At 37.5% G+C, this 21,052-nt stretch overlaps 1 protein-coding gene across 1 annotated transcript in view; it reads right to left on the bottom strand.

Annotated features, from left to right (window-relative positions):
- Window positions 1-21,052, bottom strand: part of TTC3 (tetratricopeptide repeat domain 3) — a 158,420-nt gene that overhangs the window by 129,834 nt on the left and 7,534 nt on the right. Inside the window, 6 exon segments of the mRNA XM_011987753.1 lie at window positions 803-848; window positions 1,820-1,982; window positions 4,621-4,675; window positions 16,437-16,499; window positions 17,655-17,749; window positions 19,020-19,105. Coding sequence (XP_011843143.1) covers window positions 803-848; window positions 1,820-1,982; window positions 4,621-4,675; window positions 16,437-16,499; window positions 17,655-17,749; window positions 19,020-19,105 — 508 coding nt within the window.

Here is a 21,052-nt window from a genome sequence, read left to right as displayed (position 1 = left end):
CAGTGAGCCACGATCACATCACTGCACTCCAGCCTGGGTGACAGAGTGATACTCCGTCTCAAAAAAATTTAAAAAACAAACAAACAAAAAAACCTATGTCCTTGTGTTAAATTTAAACACCCTAATTTAAGTTAAATTAGGATACTAAAATTAAATTTAAAGACTCCACAGCCAATTTCTTTATGTCTACATGTCAGCATGCTACAGAATGAGGAGCTTCAATATCCCAGACATCTGAACAAGCATGCAGAAAAACATTTAATCTGTTTTAATTGCCAAGTAAGCAAAGGTACAACCCTGGTTGCTATTGTTTTCTTGTGGGCATACTCAAGTCTGTCTGTTGCCTATTTCTAATAGGAAGTATCTTAGCCTTTGAAAGACATCAGGAAGCTGGAAGTATTAGGTTGGTCCAAGAGTACTTGTGGTTTTTGCCATAGATGTTTCCATGATAGAGGTGGAGGGCAGAGGGCACAGGATATGTCCCAGCTCTCTGCTGCCAGGAGCTTCATGGCCAAACTGGTCCCATTCAAGCATAGTAACATCCAATTAACATTTCACCTCTCTTTTCCCACAGGATTAGGCTACTGAGCTTATATCTATATGGTTCAGTAAAACAGCAAAATAAATCTGACAACTTACAGGTCACCTGATAACACAGGCACTTAAAAAACTACCTGTCTTCCTTCCATCTCCAACTTTACTGTGGTTGCTATTAGCTCCTAAAGCGTCAAACATAAGTGATTCTTAAATTCATGGAGCAAAGCCACTCCTAGCAGCAGCTACTGACCTGCTATTAACTTACCTGTTTTCATAAAAGGCTTTAATTGGATCCTTATTTGCTGTTCGACCTATAAAAGTCAATCACACACACATACACATAGTAATCAATGGATTGGCAACATAGACTTTAAAAGATTTTCAAATTTACTTTAAGCTGATAATAAGGAACATCAAATTTAGAAAACTGAAAAGTAAACCTAAGCAATTTTACATTTCTAGATGTCTTTAGTTTTAGGATGGTGTCAACAAAATGTTACATAAACTTTGTCTGACATTCCATCACATGTGATCACTGACAAGTTGACAGCAACATGTAAATCTGAATCAGAGGCGGTACCTGTCTTCAAGGAACTCACAATCTTATTATATAATCATGTTATGATGGATAACAACATCTGCCAGTCAAACAGAGCTGTTCAGCTCAGCATTGTACGACCCGAAGAAGAAAAAGCAGGAAAGACTCATACACTCAAAGTGTAGATTAAGGGATTTCAGGCATTGGAGAAAGCAAAAAGACTTAGTAAAGAAAACAAGGGCAGAATGAAAATCTACAACTCCTAGCCTGCACAGCCAATTTCTGCTATATATACAAAAACCATTACATATACATATGTTCAGCACACTATAGAATTAGCACAAACAGTGCAGAAGCATCAAGCAGCTCTACTGAAGGGTCTTTTCTTTAGGAAATAACTTTAGTAATGAAGGAAGTATTTTTAAATAATTTTGTTTCAAAAAGTTTTTATTTTATTCAAAATTTCTGAAAGGGATTTTTTTTCTACAGAAGAACAAATAATAACAATTTAGTTGCTGTCTGTTTCAAATAAAAAGTACAAATCATTTATAATTACCTAATGGATAACATGTAACTCTACACAGATAGAAATGAAAAACTCAAGTGCCATGACCAAGATAACATGATAAAATAAGGATAAATCATCTGAGGATTGATTTGTGGTCCTCTGTTAATACAAGAAACCCAACTTCCAAAGTCTGAAAGAGAATTAGACTGTAAGCAAAAGAATCTTAGGTGAAATACCTTGTAGGTCTTCTATTTGTTTTTGTAACTTTACATGCTGCTGAATTAGATCCTTGATTCCCTCAGGGTCATTTTTACAGAGTTTTTGAGCTTTTATGTTTGCTTGCAGGGCCCAGTCATATTCCCCCAGCATAGAAAGAGCATCACAATAACGATAATGACCCTGTTCCAAAAAGATAAATTTAATTTTTTCTCAAAAATATGCTTAAGTTAAAGAAAACAGGCAAGGAACACTATTTTGCTTGAAAACTGATTCATTACTTAAAATATTAGATTAGGTCCCTACCAATGAAAAATAAATTTAAAATGTTAGTACCTCAGGAAATAAAATTACCTAATGAGCTAAGTGAAAAGTTATAAATAGACAAATAATTACAATAACTAAGGATCAATATTTTTGCTTAAGAAATTTCTGTACCCCCAGGAAAGAGTTCAACTTTTGTTATATTTTGCTAACAGAGAATATAATAATTTTGTGCCAGATAAAGTAAAAAATGTCATTCATTATAAATAACTTCATGTTTTTAAAATATTTGAAGGCAGTAACAGTCTCCAAGTCATCGTCTTTCCTACACCTGGAAATGGAGAAGTTTTTAGAGCTGGATGTAACCATCGGCCTGTGCTGTGGTTTTCCAATACCTCTGAACCTCCTGGGGTCAAATGATTCTCCTGCCTCAGCCTCCTGAGTAGCTAGAACTACAGGCATGCATCACCACATCCAGCTAATTTTTTTGTATTTTTTTGTAGAGACGGGGTTTCACATGTTGGCCAGGCTGGTCTCAAACTCCTGACCTCAAGTGATCTGCCCACCTCGGCCTCCTAAAGTGCTAGGATTACAGGTGTGAGTCATCACGCCTGGCATCTAAAGCTTCACTTAAAAAAAAAAAATGGAGATTTTTACAGTTTAGGAAAATACAGAGACTAATACACAGATACCCAGAATTAACTGTTAACATTTTGTTATATTTGCTTCTGATTTTTTAATGAAAGAAATAAAACTATTTCTGATGATACAGATACGGCTGAAATCTCCTTTGCACCCTCTCCAATCTCTTTTCCCTCTCTTACTGCCCGGAAGCAAACACTATCATGAACTTGATAGATATTTTTCCAGCCTATGTTTTACTTTTTCATTTAACACTTTTAAAAATCCATAAATGTTGATAAGCCAGTTAATTCAACTGCAATCTACTATTTGATTCATTCAATCACTAAGTCAACAATTATTTACTAATGAGTGCCTGCTAAGTGTCAGGCAGCTAGTTAGACAGTCTGGATTCAAGAGTGAAGTGAACCAAACACCAAAAAAATCTTTCCTTGTGGAGCTCATATTATACTGGAAGACATACACAATAGCCAATATAACTCTAACAGTAGATATCATGTATTCAATAATGGTAAGTCCAAAGAGGAAAAAAGTAAAGCAGGGAAAGAAGATAAGAAATGCATAGGAAGTGAGGTGTTTGGCATTTTAGTAATGTGGCCAGGGAATGTTTCACTGAGAAGAGTCCTTTCAATACCAACTGAAAGGAAAAAAGAGGGCTGGCCAATGCTCTGGGGAAAAGCATTCCAGGCAGAGGGAAGGGCAAGTACAAAGTGGAAGTGGGCCTGGCATGTCTAAGGAACAGTGAGGATGCCACGGGCCAACATAAAGTGAACCAGGGACAGAACAGGAGGAGTGAGGTTGGAGAAATAACAAGTGTTCAAGACGGGGACAGATCACACAGGTCAGAGTAACAACTTTGCTCAAGTGAAAATACCACATTTATTTGCTGCTTTATCAACAGACATGTAGGTATTTGCAGTAGTATGCCATTAAAACAATGCTGCAATGACCAACCTTGTATATCTTACCATGTGCATATTTGCTAGAAATTTTCTAGGGTACACACACTCAGAACCAAGTAACTGTGGAGTCTGTCTATCATAATGCTCCCTCAGTTGTTGTAAGCAATCACGCTCCCACCAGTTTACTGGGGCTTCCTGTTACTACACATACCCACCAACACTCAGGACAATCAGCCTCTTTAATTTCTGCCAATCTGAAGGACTCAAACAATATGACACTGTAAAATTTACTCACATAGTGAGTTCTGTGTGGAGGCCCTCTATTCTGTACTATTGGTTTCATTTTTCTGTGTACCAAATCCCTACAATTTTAATTACTAGGAAATAGAAATAGTTTCTTATTTCTATTGGCCATTCAGGATTACTCTTCCGTGAAATGCTTACTTGTTTTACTGGCCCATTTTCTACTGGGTTTCTTATTTACTTTAGGAATTATGTGCATATTCCGGCTATAAATCCTACCAGTTATATATGTGGCAAATTATCTCCTCTCAAACTACTATTTCATCTATGGTATCTTCTGACATACACAAGTTTTTAAGTTTGATATAGCCAAATATATCAAGATGGTTTTTTTCACTGCTGATTTGTGCACTGTGTGTTAAGAAACCTTTTCCTGCCTCCTATAAAGACAGCCTCCTACAGTTCCTTCCCAGTTTTAAGTGGTTTTTCACACTCAGGCACACCCACCCAGAATATGCATAGACGACCTCTCAATCACTAAGGCACCCCGAAGGCTCAAGATGCCCACAGGCCGCCTGTCCTCACACACAGCCTGTCACTGCTGTGGCTGGGTCCCCATGCTGATCATGGATCTCATGACTGCCCTTTCACATTCTGGAGCTCTGTGTCATTTCATATAGCATTTTTATGAACAAACACACCCGGTAAACAGATTTTTCACAATGTTGTATGGCATTATTTGCTCAAAGTAAAATACAGAAGAAACCTACCTTTGGCCAAGTGTTCTTCAGAATAGTGGCTCTCTTTCCATCACCGAGTGCATTTCTAAAAAGAAAAACAATTAAGTATTTAAAATTTTTCACTCTTTTTTAGTAAAAGTATTATATCTTGCATATGTATACTTTGTGAATTTTCCATGTATATTATCTAGTCAAAAGATAATTTTAATTTTTAAAAATCCATATAATATACGTCCATTATAGGAAATTTGGAAAATACAGAAAAATAAAACAAAGGGAAAAAGTCACCCAGAGTCACAATCACAACTACCCAGGAATAACTACTTTTAATATTTCTGAAGTATTTCTTGCACACATCAACATCGTATCTATGCATAGCATTCTTTTTTTTTTTTTCCTCTTCTTTTTTTTTTTGAGATGGAGTCTTGCTCCGTTGCCCAGGCTGGAGTGCAGCGGCGTGATCTCGGCTCACTGCAACCTCTGCCTCCCGGGTTCAAGTGATTCTCCTGTCTCAGCCTCCAGAGTAGCTGGGATTACAGGTGCATGCCACCACACCTGGCTAATTTTTTGAATTTTGAGTAGGGACAGCGTTTCACCGTGTTAGCCACGATGGTCTTGATCTCCTGACCTTGTGATCCACCTGCCTCGGCCTCCACCTGCCTTGGCCTCCAAAAGTGTTGGCATTACAGCGTGAGCCACCATGCCCAGCCTATAACGTTCTTATTTGTACGTTTTTCTGTACTATTTCTGCATGTCAGTAAGACTTTCCAGATGTATCACTACCAGGTCTTTCACACAACATCAGTTAAGCTACACTGAACAGAGCATGGAAGCTAGACCATAAGACCCGGGTTAAGTCTAATTTAATCACTAATTTTCTTGGGGCTATTAGGGAGTTATTAACATCTCTGGGCCCATTTTTCTCATCTGTAAAATGTGAATAATTCTGTTCTAACTGTTCTGAGGTAGATATTAAATTAGATATTACATTATTAAATTACTTTCATAACCTATCAAGTGCTAACAGATCCATACTACAGTCTATCAGTTTCCTGGCTTCCTTATCTTCAATGACTTCCACCTCTAGCCCAACTCAGCCATCCATCACTGCACCCCTGGAACTTAGCATCACTCAAAACCGTTCAAACTTCAAACTGTTCAATCACTAATTCAGGTATCCAACTCCCACTATAACCTAGGTTGTCCCATTTAACTTGTTCAACTGTTCCTATCTCCTCAGGGTACCCAACTCACTGACTTATTCACCTACTTTTTTCAACATAGATTAAGATTTGCTGGTTCATCATTTCACATTCATATTTATGCTAATTCATCACTATTAAAGAGATTTCAAGGAAGAACTAGATAACTTATACTACCAGATATCAATACCTACTAAAAGGTTACATTAAAAAAAAAAACCCAACTAGATGAGGATAACCTGACCAACAAAATAGACTAAAGAAACTAGAAATGGATTCTTACACATAATCACCTGATTCATGACAAAGGTAATACTGCAGTACATGGAGAAAATATACTCTTTTAATAAATGGTACTGGGTCAATTGGACATCCGTATCTTTTCTTCTTTTTTCTTTCTTTTTTTTTTGAAACAAGGTCTCGCTCTGTCACCCAGGCTGGAGTGCAGTGCCAGTCCCTCTCACCACAGCCTTGACATCACAGGCTCAAGCACTCCTCCCACCTCAGCCTCCTGAATAGCTGGTACTATAGGCATGTGCCATCATGCCTAGCTAATTTCTGGCTAATTTCTGAATTTTTTGGAGAGACAGGGTCCCATTATGTTGCCCAGGATGGTCTCAAACTCCTGGGCTCAAGCAATGGTATTTGTCAAGTGGGTGGTATTTGTCAAAGTTCCTGCCTTGTCCTCCCAAAGTGCTGGGATTACAAGCGTGAGCCACTGCTTCTGGCCCATATGAATCTTGAACACTATCTCACACTAAATGCAAACACCAGGTCCAGATGGACTGCAGATCTGTACATTAAAGTTGAACAATCAAACCTTTAGACGAAACACAGAGAATCTGGTGACCTTTGAATGGGTAAAGACGATAAACAGAACACAAAAAGAGCTTATCATAGAGAAAAACCGATAAACTGTACTACATTAAAATTAGTAACTTGTTTGTGAAAACATCGACAGTGAAAAGGCAAGCCACTGAGTGTGAGAAGATATTTGCAATACATATATCTGACCAATGACTCGTATTCAGAATACAAAAGAAAAACTCCTAAAAATGAATAAGACATTCTACTCAAGAGAAAAAAATAGCAAAAGACTTAAACAGGCACTTCACAAAAGAGAATATCCAAATGGTCAATAACCTTATGAAGATCTGAAATATCCTTAATCAATTTATGAAAATGGAAATTATAATCACAGTGGTATGCCACCATCACCCACCAGAATGTCTAAAATAAAAGATGAAAAATAGTAAGTGTTGGTGAGGGCACAGAACTGAAACTCATATGCTGCTCTAAGAGTACAAAATGATACAATCACACAGGAAAGCTAAATGCATATAAGCATACCCTCTGTCCCAGCAATTCCACTCCTTGATTATACACATACAAAATGAATACGTATGTTCACAACAATACTATCTGCAAAAGCCAAATACAAGAAGCTACCCAAATGCCCATCAACAATAGAATGGATAAAATGTGGTATATTCATGCAATTAATGAACACTTTACAACTACATGCAACAATATGGATCTCAAAAACAATGCTGAAAACCAAACAGAAAAGAACACATCGTATATTATTTCATCACATTGCACTAAAATAGGCAAAATTAACCACCGGAAGCCAGGCTAGTAGTTATCCTGGGGGAGGAGGTGGGTCATGACTAGGAGGAGGAACAAGAGGAACTTCTGGGGTACCGGGGTTGTGATCTGCGCGCTGGTTACAGTTGTTTGACTTCCGAAAATTCGATCTACACTTAACACTTGTATACTTTTCAGCATGTGTATTAAGATTTTTTTTAAAAGGACATAAGACAAAGTTGTCCTCCTTCTGCTGAAGACGTCTGAATTACAGCAGCCATCCTTCATTCTGAGGGGACAGCCTGAGGACCAAGTCACACACTGAGGCTGGAAAAATCTAAGTCTCTGATGACATTGTTGAGCCACTGAATATACAACCTAGCACACCACCTTCTTCTGGAACTCTTGAATAAGGTAAGTTTTCTTTACCATTTAAAGAGACTCACACTGGGTCTCTCTCCCCAAATACCTTTAAAAGCTGCCTATGCTTGCTGTCTCCATTTCCTCGCATTTCTCAACGCCATCTAATTGGCATCTGTTCCAAGCACTGACAGCTTTCCCTATGGTTACTGAATGACATCCATGTTGCCAAATCTAAGTTCCACTGTAACTGGCTTCTCAGTAGCCAACAGACACTGCTGACCATTCTTTTACTTACTTCTGACACTTAGTCTTCGTTCCATCTCTCTGGTCACCTTTTAATACTCTCCTGGGCAGGCTCATCCTTCTCCAACTGGTCATGTGTGTTCAAGGCTCAATCCTGATTCCTCTCCTAGTCTCAGCCTAGGTTCTCTCTAGGCCAGTGGGTCTCAACCTTGACTGCACACCATCTGGGGAGCTCCTAGAAGCCCAGTGCCCAAGCTTTACTCTAGATTAATTGAATCAGAATCTCTGGGGTGGGTGGTATTTGTCAAAGTTCAGTGATTCCAAAGTGCAGTCCAGGTTGAGAAACACTTCTGTAAGCAATCTTACCCACAACTTCAAATCATGGAGGCTAACTATCCCAAACATGTCTCCCGTCCAAACTCTCCCTTGAGCTCCAGACCCATATAACTCACTACCTACACAACATTGCACTTTGGATGCCTCAAAGGCACTGGGTTTTTTTTTTGTTTTTTGTTTTTTTTTGAGACAGAGTTTTGCTCTTGTTGCCCAGGCTGGAGTACAATGGCGCAATTTTGGCTCACTGCATCCTCCGCCTCTCAGGTTCAAGCAGTTCTCCTGCCTCAGCCTCCTGAGTAACTGAGATTAGAGGCAGCCCCCTCACCATGCCCAGCTAATTTTTGTAGTTGTAGTAGAGACGGGGTTTCGCCATGTTGGCCAGGCTGGTCTCGAACTCCTGAACTCTGGTGATCCTCCCACCTTGGCCTCCCAAAGTGCTGGGATTACAGCTGTGAGTCACCACGCCTGGCCTTCAAAGGTACTTCGATTCAGTGTCTGAGAGTGAAGTGCAGTTCTACTTCCTACAAATTTATTCCTCTTCCAGCAATCCCAATGTGAGTGAGTAGGCCCATAATCCATAATGCTGCTTAAGGCAGAAACATCACAATAGTTCCAACCGCCTTCACTCTCACGTTCCAACACCAACCACAAGCAACTTCTGTCAACTTCACCTCTAAACTCTTGAATCCTTCCACTTTTCCATTTCCACTGTCAATATTCCGCTGGAAGCCATCATCTCTGGCCTGGGCTACTGTAATAGCCTCCTACTACATCCACTACATCCCCTTCAGATCCATTTTCACTGTGCTCAATTTTTTTTTAAGTACTAATGCTCTCTCCTCAGTTTAAAAATCCTTTACTTTCTTATTGCTCTTAAAGGCAAAAAGCCTTAACATAGCCTACAAGGCCCTCCTTGGCTTAGCCTATGGCCATACTACCCTCTCCTCTGTATTCAGTCCATCTAGCAACTATCAGTACCACAAATGCAACAAATTCCTCCCAATACAGGCCCTCACAATGCCAGCCCACTGTCTGAAACACAGAGGCTGTTTTTGCTCATTTCTGACATTATCCATCAACAGAACCCCAGTATTTGTTGAATCAATGCTGAATGTTACTTATTATAATATACAGCACTACAAACAGCATTGTTATAATAGCATATATTATAAATATCACAATATTAGTATATGAACGCAATTAATGCTAATAAAATTTCACATTTACTGGCATATGACCACATCCTACAATTAAGGCAAAGTGGGCATAGTCAATTACATGATGCTATTGCTTATCCAGACCACACTGCAGCCCAGGGTCTAAATAATCAGGTTTGACTTTTGGTAGCAGCAATTCCCTGCACAAGAGATGTATGAAAATGGGACAAGACTCAAGATGCAAACAGTTATTTACTCTTGAAGACTGTGTGACACGGTAAGAGTATTAAACAGAGTAAGAAACAGAGTTCTAGTACAGGTGCTCCAACTTATTGCTCTTACATGGGGAAGTGTTTTTATTTTTCCAGCCCCTCCTCATTACTGCATATAAAATATGCTACATTCTGCCCTAAAAGGTGATGTTTGTAAAGAACACTTATTCCCTTCCCTCTCCCCTAGTTTCCATGTAGATTTGCTAATTACTCCTGAACTCTTTCCTCTCTCCACCCTTGGCAAACATCCCCAGATGATGAATAATAATTTATCTAATGGCGAGGGAGGGACACTAATCATATGTGGCTTTGCCTCTTCTTTTTCTCACTCTTTGGAATCCTTTTTATTTTTTATTTTTTTTAGACATGGTATTGCTGTATCGCCCAGGCTGGAGAGCAGTGGCACTATCTCAGCTCACTGAAACCTCTGCCTCCTGGGTTCACGTGATTCTCCTGCCTCAGCCTCCCAAGTAGCTGGGATTATAGGCATGCACCACCATGCCCAGCTAATTTTTGTATTTTTAGTAGAGACAGGGTTTCACCATGTTGGTCAGGATGGTCTCAAACTCCTGACCTCAAGTGATCCATCCGCCTTAGCCTCTCAAAGTGCTGGGATTACAAGCATGAGCCACTGTACCTGGCCTTACTCTTTGGAATCTGAAACACCAGATTGCCTTTCCTTTCAGGCTTAAAGTTCCCAAGAGCCCTGTTCTGTCTGACTGTGGGTGAATTATTGGTTGGTGCAAAAGCAATTAGTAATTGCCATTACTTCTAAAAACCACATTTACTTTTGCACCAACCTAGTAGTAACCAGCCCCCTGACTATCAGACTTAAGGCCTGTTCTCCAATTGCATCTGTAATAAAGGCAGTATCTGATCACTAGTTGCCTGTCTTTTCCATCCATCTTTTAACTGATTCTGGACTTGGAAAGGAAAGGAGATGCTATTTATTGACTCTCTCAAACCATACCATAAAAAGTATGCAAGAATTTTGCAAGCCATATAAGGGATATTGCTTTTTTCCTCAATTATAATTATTTTCAGGACCTGACCAGATCAATAAAGAAATAACAACTATTCCCCAAGTTTCCAGATCTTCCAACTAAGGAACAAAAGCAAGATTCAGGTATAAAGGTCAGTCACTGACAAATATGCAGTGAATAATGACCATGGACTGAATAAACATATAAAAAGTTAGTGTCTATAATTAAAATGATATGTTCTTTCATTCAACTGAGTAAAATAAATTTATCAGAAATGTGTCCTACAGATATATTTGAACCTGAGTGTAAAACATAAGTAAAAAGATAATCATTGCACAGGTATATATAATCTTTAAAAGGAAAATAATCTACCTACTAATAAATCTATAATTTAACACTGTAAATAAAATAATCTATATACTAATATAAACTAAGCATACATATAAACTATATACTAATATAATATGAACTAATGGATTACATAGGCAATCCATTCAGGAAAACACTGTGCAGACATGAAGAACAAAGATCTCTATATACAGATCCACAAGCTCCAAGACTTAAATATAAAAAAAAACCACGACGTACAACAGCGTATGTAGTACGTTCCTACCCATTTAAAGAAAAAGACGTATACATTACATTAAACCCAATAAAACTGTCTATATTCTGACTTACAAAAATGGCCACTTCATTTGGTTCAACATAAGCGCTTGTATAGGCATAAAATATTATGGGAATACATAAAGATATGAAGAGATGAATCAGAGGATGGGTCAGAGTGGGCGAGTGTACCTTTTCCTACTCTGTTGTTTACCATGTGCATTTGTTATTGTTTTTTTTTAAAGGGGGTACACCCCAAATAAGACTGAAAAAAGTAAATATTTTCTTCAAAAGCAAATTCAGTGGCTTCTAAGCAAAAATAAAGAAAACACACCAGAGGGCAGAGTGAGGAATAATTCACCAAACCAACACACACACACATAAATTTGTGAAATTCTCACAGAAACATACAGTGCTTTATATCTCTAGTCTTAGAGAAATTTAGGGGGGAAAAAAGCAACGAGAGAGGAGTCAGTTAATGTCTATCTGTCTGCTACCAATCACAGTTGGGATCTGATGGAAGGCAGTACCATGTGATGGGTACTTAAATGAATACCAACAGTTGAAGTAAACACCAAGTTTAAAAATACATGATTTTCCAAAGCAACGCAAAAACCATTCAAGCTAAGCATTCCCTCTCTCCACTTAACATTTTCCCTTACACAGTTCATCACGTCCCACCAAAGAATTTGAATTTTCCATGAGTCCACAAGAATGAATTGAATAGTAAGTGGGCAAAGTCTAATTATGTATATGACATAAGCTGTTGGAACTGCAGAAGGTACAGATATGCCTAATTCCTTTCTCTAGATTCTTGTCTAAACTGAAAAGTTCTGATTACTTCAATTACAATGATCGCTCTCAAATGCCCTATAGTTACCAAATCGTATTTGAAAAGTACACTTTGAGAAGGAGCAGAATAAAACGGACATCTCATCTTCTAAGCCACGTGTCCTGGGATAAACACAATCCTCAGTGTGAAGATTTGAAGGGGAGAGGCTGCGGCAGGAGTGGCGGCGCAGGTGGCAGCACAGTTCCCCAACCCCTGCCTCACGCCAACCCCATCTCCTGTGTTTTCCAAGCACAACATTCGCAGGACCGGAAAGGTTTTGAAAGGCTCTTGGCCTAACTTATATTCACCCAAAAGTGGTTGGATTTACAAACTGCATGACTATTTCGGCATTAAAATCATCACTGCCACTGCCACCATGTTTGAATGAAGCATCTGTTTCCCCATATATACCTCACCTCAGGCTTCCCCACACACACTTCACACTTCTGCAACTGGCCTTACAATACTTATATTTCTCTTTTCAAGATCACTGTTCACTATTTTATCCTTGATGTTTAGTGGTCACTGTTCTTGCTTTCTGTTCCTTTTCTCATGTGCATTTTTAATCACATTTTGTTTCACTTTTTATCAAATATTTCAAGTATACATAAAAGTACAGAGAACATCATTAACAAAACGAACACCCATGTACCAATGGTATACCACCTTAGCAAGAAATTAACATTTTGCCATATTTACTTCAGCTCTTTTTGTAGTACTTTGTTACAGTTGACATCCACTGTGTACCATCCCTCCCAACTCCAATCCCTTTTCCCTCCTTCTCTCCCCAGCCACTCCCCGGGTGTTTAACACGCCCATGCATTTTTAAACATTGTTAATACACAGTCTGTATATATGCATATTGTTTTGCATGTTTTTAAACATTAATAAATGGCATCACAGTGTACAAATCATTCTGCAACTTGCTTTTTCACTCAACATTGTGTTCATTTTAACTGCCATATAGAATTCCATTGTATGAATATACCATATTTATCCATTCCCCTATTGATGGCCACTTAGGTCGTTTCCATTTCTTTACTCTTACAAACAATGCTATCATGAAGGCATATACATATCTTCTTGGGTATACATTTGAGAGTTCAGAGGATATGAGCCTAGAAGTGGATTGCGGAGTACGCACATCTTCACCTTGTCAAATTGCTCTCCAAAGTGATTGTACCAATTTACACTTTCTCCAGCTGCATATGAGAGTCTCCTTTGTTCCACATCCTCTCAAACACTTGGTATTATGAGATTTTTAAACTTTTGTCCATCTGATGGGTATAAACCAGAAACTCGTAGTTTTTAATCTACATGTCCTGGAAGGATAATCATTTCCTCATAAACGTGTATTGACTATTTAGACCATTTATTTTTTAATTTTTCCAACTTTCACATTCCCTTTTATTCTATCACTCATAGTGATTAATAGTAGAGACTACATCCAGGCTCCCTGGGTTCAAATTCTGGCTCCATCACATCCACTCCTCAGACACTTTGCTTGGCCTCCCTATACCTCAGTTTCATCATCTGTAAAGAGGCAGTAGCACCTACCTCACACAGTTGTGAGGGTTTTACGAGTTAATACACATTAAGTGCTCAGAAAAGTGATAACCATGTTGTAAGATACAGTACTATTATTTTTACCCTTTGAAAGATTAATCTTACCAAAGTTCTCTTTTTTAAATTGAATCTCTTTTTCATTTGAAGTTTCAACTTATATTTTCTAATCTTTTAGGATTAAGTATTTCAGAAGTTTTAGCATTCAAGACTTTAACCCTTTTATTCCTTTCTTTTCTAGTATTAAATTGTCCCATTTCTGTCCTCTTTGGACATCTCAATTCTTGCTTAAATTACAGCAGATAAGCAGTCTGGCCTTGCAGAACAGCTGAGGAGTGCATCCTCACCAAACTGGGGAAGGGTAGGTGCTTTACCCCCAGCTCTCCCTGCAGCTGCTCAGCCAGATTCCCACGGCAGATCCAGCATCCCTCTGCTTGAGAGCTTCAAAACATCTCAACCTCAGTAACTCAGATAAAAGTCTTTCTCAGGCATGGGTCCTCCTGTGTCAATGGCAAATCTGAATTACTGGTAACGTGTTCTTTCCTTAAGTAACACCATCTAGTCACCTGATATATATATATTATACTATGGACTTACATATATATACTATGAGTTTTATATACTATGGACTCTGAAAACATCCCTACATTATTGAGCAAATCACACAGACAATATGTGAGGAGGTAGGAAACGCCAGCAAAACCAGTGTGGTAAAACACTTCATGCATAAAACAGGCATCCAATACATATTGGTGATTGCCTAGTAAGAAACAAAGGGTTCTCAATGCTGCTGACCTGGCTCTAGTGAAATGTAGATGGTATTAAACCACAAGCTAGACCATCAGCAGGGAGGTACAAGGATAGATCCACAAGCTGCTCTTGGCCTTTACCTCACCAAGCTACCTAGCTTCTGTACTTCTACTTTGATTCACCTCCTGTTGCAGCAAGGTATTAGAAGGATCTTCCTTGTGTGTCTAGCATTCAACACTCATGAAAGAGAGCAGAAACACCCTGGTTTGCCTCTCAGCTCTCAGAGGTGGAAAGTGGATAGATAACCTTCTGCCAAGCAATATTTCAGATAGGCACCTCAATTTTCACAAGAGGCTAGCCAAGTTACCAACCTATTCATCTGATCTTGAAAGCATACAAATTCACCTTTAAATAGCACAAAATAAATGCAATTCTGGACCTAGCCAGAAGCAATAACCTAAAGACACTTGCAGCTCATTTCTTGTCAGAACCCGTTGAGGACAGTGGTATTGATGGAAGACTCTGTCAAGCCCATCCATTCCTCTAGTCTAGATAGCCTCGGTTTATCCACAGCTTAAGCCATCTAAAAGCTGCATAACGTTAATACAGCGGTATTCTCCAAGGTGGTTGGATTACTGGTGATTTTTATTTTCTTCTTTTTAAACTCTTGTATTTTCCAAATTTTCTACCATGAGAATGTGTTCTGTTTACAATAAAAGAAAAACACAATAAATGTTATTTTTAAAGCTACATGCTTAGAATATACTACCTTCCCCACTCCCACCCTCCCATACAAGTGCTTTCACTGAAAAACAACTGACAGCAGATTCTCAGCTTCATGAGAAAACTTCACAAAAAACGTATTTGTGAAACTCAAAACTGTGCTTTCAGGGAGTTTTTTGCTATGCATAAGAATACTGCTGAGATTATTCTCTACTCCATCACTCAATTAATATTACAGCCCACCTTCCTTCAAAACTAAACACTAGGAAAATTATTTCACCTGACAAATTGGTGTCCTGTTTCTTTATGGACAATGAGAATTAAGTAACTTGTCAAGTTTTCCCATTTCATTTTGGACAGCTGAAGGTCAGAGGTAAATATGAATTCTAACTAATACCTATGCAGGACCTTATGCCTGTGAAGCTCGGTTCTGAGAATCCCAGATTCCAACTTCGTTTTCTGGTTTGTTTTCATTTGAATATTCTTCTACTATGTGGATGTATTCTTGACTCCACCCTACACCCTTCTTACAGTAAAGCAGGACAAAATTAAATATAATAGTCTACCTGCTCAATATTAATGCTTATAATTTATGTTCTAAAAATTTTATACTGGGGAACAATAAAATCATGGTGCAGTATCTTTCTCAGTCTTTCTTAGCTAATAAATAAAAACTCAGCTTAAATTCAATATAAGGAACTAGGAATGAATTATGATTCCACTCTTATACTATTAAATTTATTTGCTTTCTTTCACTTATGAAGGATATTTACTTAATTTTTTATACCAGGATAAACAGAGGAAAAATGAAAATGCTTCTTTTATACTGTATGGATTAATTAACAGAGCATAAAGAGGTCATATAGATGTCATAAACACAGACTTTGACATCATCAGATAAAATCTGTGTTCAAATCTTGGTATCACTAGTGGTACACGTTGGTCATGTAAAATGTGAACTATAACATTACCTACCTATTATGGGTGCTGTGAGAACTAAATAACATATGCAAAGCACTTAAAATAATGCTTAACATATGTCTGCACTCAATCAGAATAGCTGCTGCTGTCACTGTTATATATAAAGCCTAAGTGTATTCTTTTAACCACTTAAGTATTTCTGCCAAAGAACTAGTCAAGGATTTTCTTGTATACCTGCAAAACAGAAAAGTTTCCCAAAAATGGGTATTTAGCATAATAATTCAGTGGTTGAGATATTTTAACCAACTTACCTAAACTGTCCAGTACGAAGAAAACAAAGAGCTCGGTTACCATAAAGAAGGTGGTTTTCAGGTCTTAAAAAGACACAATGTTTAGTCAGTAAAGCACATTACACACGAAACAAATAAAAATCACGACGAAAACATAAGGCACAAGAAAACTTTTTTTAAACTTTACATCTGTGTGGCAGAGCAAAAAGAATATAGGACCTGGAGTCTTAACTGGCTAAGTCCCAGTTCCTTCACTTCCTACATAAGTAACTTTGTTTGAACCAACCTAAACTTCCCTATATTCAAAATGAAGATAACTCTAGTTGCTCTAACTCATAGGGCTGTTGTGAGGATCAAATGAGACATATTAAAGAGCTAGCAAACTACAGAGTAACTCTAGAGGATAGGATTACTTATATAGTAAGTCAGGACTACGACTACGTCGTTTTGACAAACAACTGAGAACGGAAGACTACAGTAATTGCAAATTAAAATAGCTTCATTTGAACTTGTTTTTTAGTTTTATCTGACTATGTGTGGTAAAATGTATCTCCCTTTCCTCCACTTCTTCCTCAAAAGAATAGGGCAGCAGCCTTTCAGAGGTGATACACTAACTGGATTCCCTCATTCCCTGTGGAGATGCGCAAGGGAGGAAAAAGAGCAGTGGCTACAGAGCACCCTTCAAAGGCTGCTACAATATTAGGTGGCCCAATTGAGATAACAGGGGCACAGTTATGAGGCACATCTGGAGGAAAGCTACAAAATTCTAGCAGCTGAGCAAAGAGAAGACAAGGTAGAGAGCATATATGTATTCTCTCAATTATCCTGTAAAAGTTCCCCCTTAGAAAGCAAAAAACCCTGAATGGGTGGCATCTTCAGTATTAAGAACTAATCCTTTAATCCTTTTTGACCAGTTAATAATTTTGGAGGACTTGGTTGATAGCAAAATGAGAACAAGACAAAAGAGATAACTCTGTACTGGAAAGTTTTAAAGAAAATGGAAGAGGGCAGAACCAAATTCACAATTTTGCCTGACTTGTCTGAGTTATGCTACTACGTTAGCTTCATATACCCACGCCATCTTCGATGCTTCGAATGCCCAAGGATGAGAAAAATCTATTCTGCATAACAAGTTGGAAGATACTTTCCAATTCTCCATCTTGTTTTTATTTCTTCTGACTACCATTCTAACTTGATCTGACACAGAAACAGGATTTCTTTGGTTCTATTTGCTCTTACCTATATTCAATGGCTCTGGTGTAATAGATAATAGCTATATCAAATCTTTCTTTGGAAAACTCTTCATTTCCTTTCATTTTCATTAGTTCTCCTTGCTGAGAAACCAAGGTGAAAGAAGACCCATCAATTAGCTCCAAAGATAATCAAGAACCCAATACCTAGGAAAAATGTATCCGGGTTTCTATCTTGGGTATCAGAAATAACTAGGGGATTATTTATGTAGAAAATGAGATTACAATACCCAATGTTTTGTTACATATATATATGACACACACTACACACACACACACACACACATATACTTTTAGAGACAGGGTCTCACTCTGTCACCCAGGCTGGAGGGCAGTGGAGCAATCACAGCTCACAACAGCCTCGATCTCCCAGGCCCAAGGGATCCTCCCATCTCAGTCTCCCAAGTAGCTAGGACTACAAGTGCACCCCACCATGCCAAGCTAATTTTTAAAAATTTTTTGTAGAGACCAGGTCTTGCTATGTTGCCCAAGCTGGTCTTGAACTTTTGACCTCAAGTAATCCTCCCACCTCGACCTCCCAAAGTGCTGGGACTACAGGCGTGAGCCATCACACACAGCCTCGGTATATATATTTAAATAAACCTATCTTGAATGACTCAACACTAACTTGGTTAGAGAATATTAAAAGTAAACAAAACCATCACATTATGAATAATTACTAAAATTTTTGCACTGTATTTGGTAGACCCACTTTTAAATATAGCTTATTAATAAGGTAAATAAGGTAATAAGGCTAAAAAACAGATGCAAAGTAGAATTTTAACTTTAGGTTAGCAAGTATGATATTATCCAAGAAACCTTAGTGCCGAAAAACATATAAATCAATAACATAGAGGCAATGTTGATTAGACTAATTGCAAAGCATGAGTTGGTAGGTTAATGAGAATATATATGAAGGGTGCTAGAGAAAAAACTAAAACTTTTCACTTCAAACACTCATTTTTTTTAAATAAACTAAATCACATCGTATCAACGGCATTAGGGAATTCAATAGAACATTAAATATTTTCCCAAATTCCTTTTTTAAAATTGAGTTAAAGTCCTATTTTCTATGAGTGAACAGTGCAGCACATGAATTACATCTCAGCTGTTACCAAAGAAAATCATACTTCTTCAACTCATTAAAGACTAAAGTTTTAAAAAATCAAATTTTCACTTTCAATTAATGGTTTTTAAATCATTAGAAAACTCTGATCAAGATATTAGTTATTTCCCTCAAATATGTCATCCAATTTTATGAACTGTATATTATCAGCAGTTTTGTTAACTTCCTCTGAGTGTTAAAAGTTCTAATGGGCAAATCTTAAAATATATTTATAATATTCATTCTCACCTCTATACAATCCATACAACTTTGAGTTTTAAGTTCTTCAAGCAAATTGCAGTCTTCCATTACAATTTTAGTTATGTGGTACTTGTCTAAATTTTATTTTTAGGAGACAGCAAGAGAGAATATTTGTTAAAAAAAAAATTGGTATTGATAATATTCTAATTCTTAAGTTAGGTGAGTCCACAAAGGTCCTGTATTATTATTCTTTCTAAATAGCACGTTTCTTGCAACCTTTTATGTATATTAAATAACATAGTAAAAAATAAACTGATAAAATGTTGCAGAAAACATCAGTTATTGCTTGCTATGAATCTAATCTCACTTTTTACTTCTAGCAATAAAAAACCTTTATTTATTATTATATTAGTTGCAATTGTATTTATAATAAATGCACTGTCATAAAATATTCCAAATAGGCCACATAATTACTTACTTCAATAAACACTGTCAAGCATGTATGGTGTACCATGCATAATATTCAATAAAAATGTATGAAAACAAAAACCTGGAAAACTACTTTCTACAATATATTTAATATAAAGATGGAGTATCTCTTATTCAAAATGCTTGGGATCAGAAGTGTTTTGGATTTTGGATAATTTTGGATTTTGGAATATTTGCATTATACTGAGTGAGTATCCCAAATCCAAAAATTCAAAAAGCTCCAATGAGCATTTCCTTCGAGTGTCATAGCGAAGCTCAAAAAGTTTCAAATTTTGGAGCATTTCAGATTTTGGATTTTTGATGCTCAACCTACTTTAAATAAATACTTTCAAATGTTTTTATTCAGTATTTTGACTCTCATGAGTAAAATGTTACAATGAGAAGTTGAAACACTATTATTACAACAATTTAATAAACTAAGATGCAGTAAGTAAAGTTTATCAGGCCTCATTTTCTACATTGTAAGCTATTATATAAAAAGGATGTTTTAAAGTGGCAAAAAAAAAAAATGTACTGCAACAAAACTATAGTTAAGCCTCTAGCCAAACATATTCATTTCTAAAGTGAAAAGAGCACCTAAAATTTAAGATTCAATAAAGGACCCAGGAAAGTCACCAAATAAATAAATTCTAAGGAACAGAGTAAGATTACATGGAGGAAAACCTGGGCTTTGAGATCAGAGAGATCTGACTTACCTAGTCCTACCTACTGCTTACTAGACTGCAGAAACAACACTTAACCTCTCAAAGTCAGTGTGCTCACTGCTAAAATAAAGATAATAACAGCCACCTTGCAGAGCTATTATAAAGAAAATGGAATGTAAAAAATCAGCTATCAGCCTAAAGAGGTGTACCCAATAAAAGATACTGCTTCTCCATTTCCACCACAATATCTAGTTTATAATTAAGGGCCTCCAAAACAATGAAGAGAACAACCTCTACCAGTGTAATACACCCCAGTGTCTAATAAACCTATGAGAAAGATGTGTCTTCATTTAATTCCTTTCTAGCACTTAAGTCAATAGTGCAAAATTTGCCTTTATCTCAGCAGAGATGGTAAATTATTGGTCATCATCTACTGAAAACCCAAATCTTTCCGGTTTCAAGATTCCTATAACTACACTATAAAAACACTGCTAATATTCAAATGCTTTAAAGAAAAATATTTCACACAGTAAAAGAAGTATGTAAGGCAGTTACCTTATACATAAAAGAATAACAGACTCATGAAGAAAATAAAAATCATAAGCTTAGCTTCGGTTACTTTTTCTTACAAAGGAGACTACCCAGTTGTGGTCTCTCTCTATTTTTTTTTTATTTTTTTGAGACAGAGTCTCTGTCGCCCAGGCTGGAGTGCAGTGGCGCCATCTTGGCTCACTGCAAGGTCCGCCTCCTAGGTTCACGCATTTTCTCCTGCCTCAGCCTCCTGAGTAGCTGGGACTACAGGTACCTGCCACCATCCCCGGCTAATTCTTTTGTATTTTTAGTAGAGACGGGATTTCACCGTGTTAGCCAAGATGGTCTCGATCTCCTGACCTCGTGATCTGCCCGCCTCAGTCTCCCAAAGTGCTGGGATTACAGGCGTGAGCCACC

The sequence above is a fragment of the Mandrillus leucophaeus genome, unplaced genomic scaffold (assembly GCF_000951045.1).
Source record: "Mandrillus leucophaeus isolate KB7577 unplaced genomic scaffold, Mleu.le_1.0 Scaffold315, whole genome shotgun sequence".
Taxonomy (NCBI): domain Eukaryota; kingdom Metazoa; phylum Chordata; class Mammalia; order Primates; family Cercopithecidae; genus Mandrillus; species Mandrillus leucophaeus.
The sequence above is the reverse complement of the archived record's forward strand: the minus strand, read 5'-3'. Positions and strand labels throughout refer to the sequence as shown.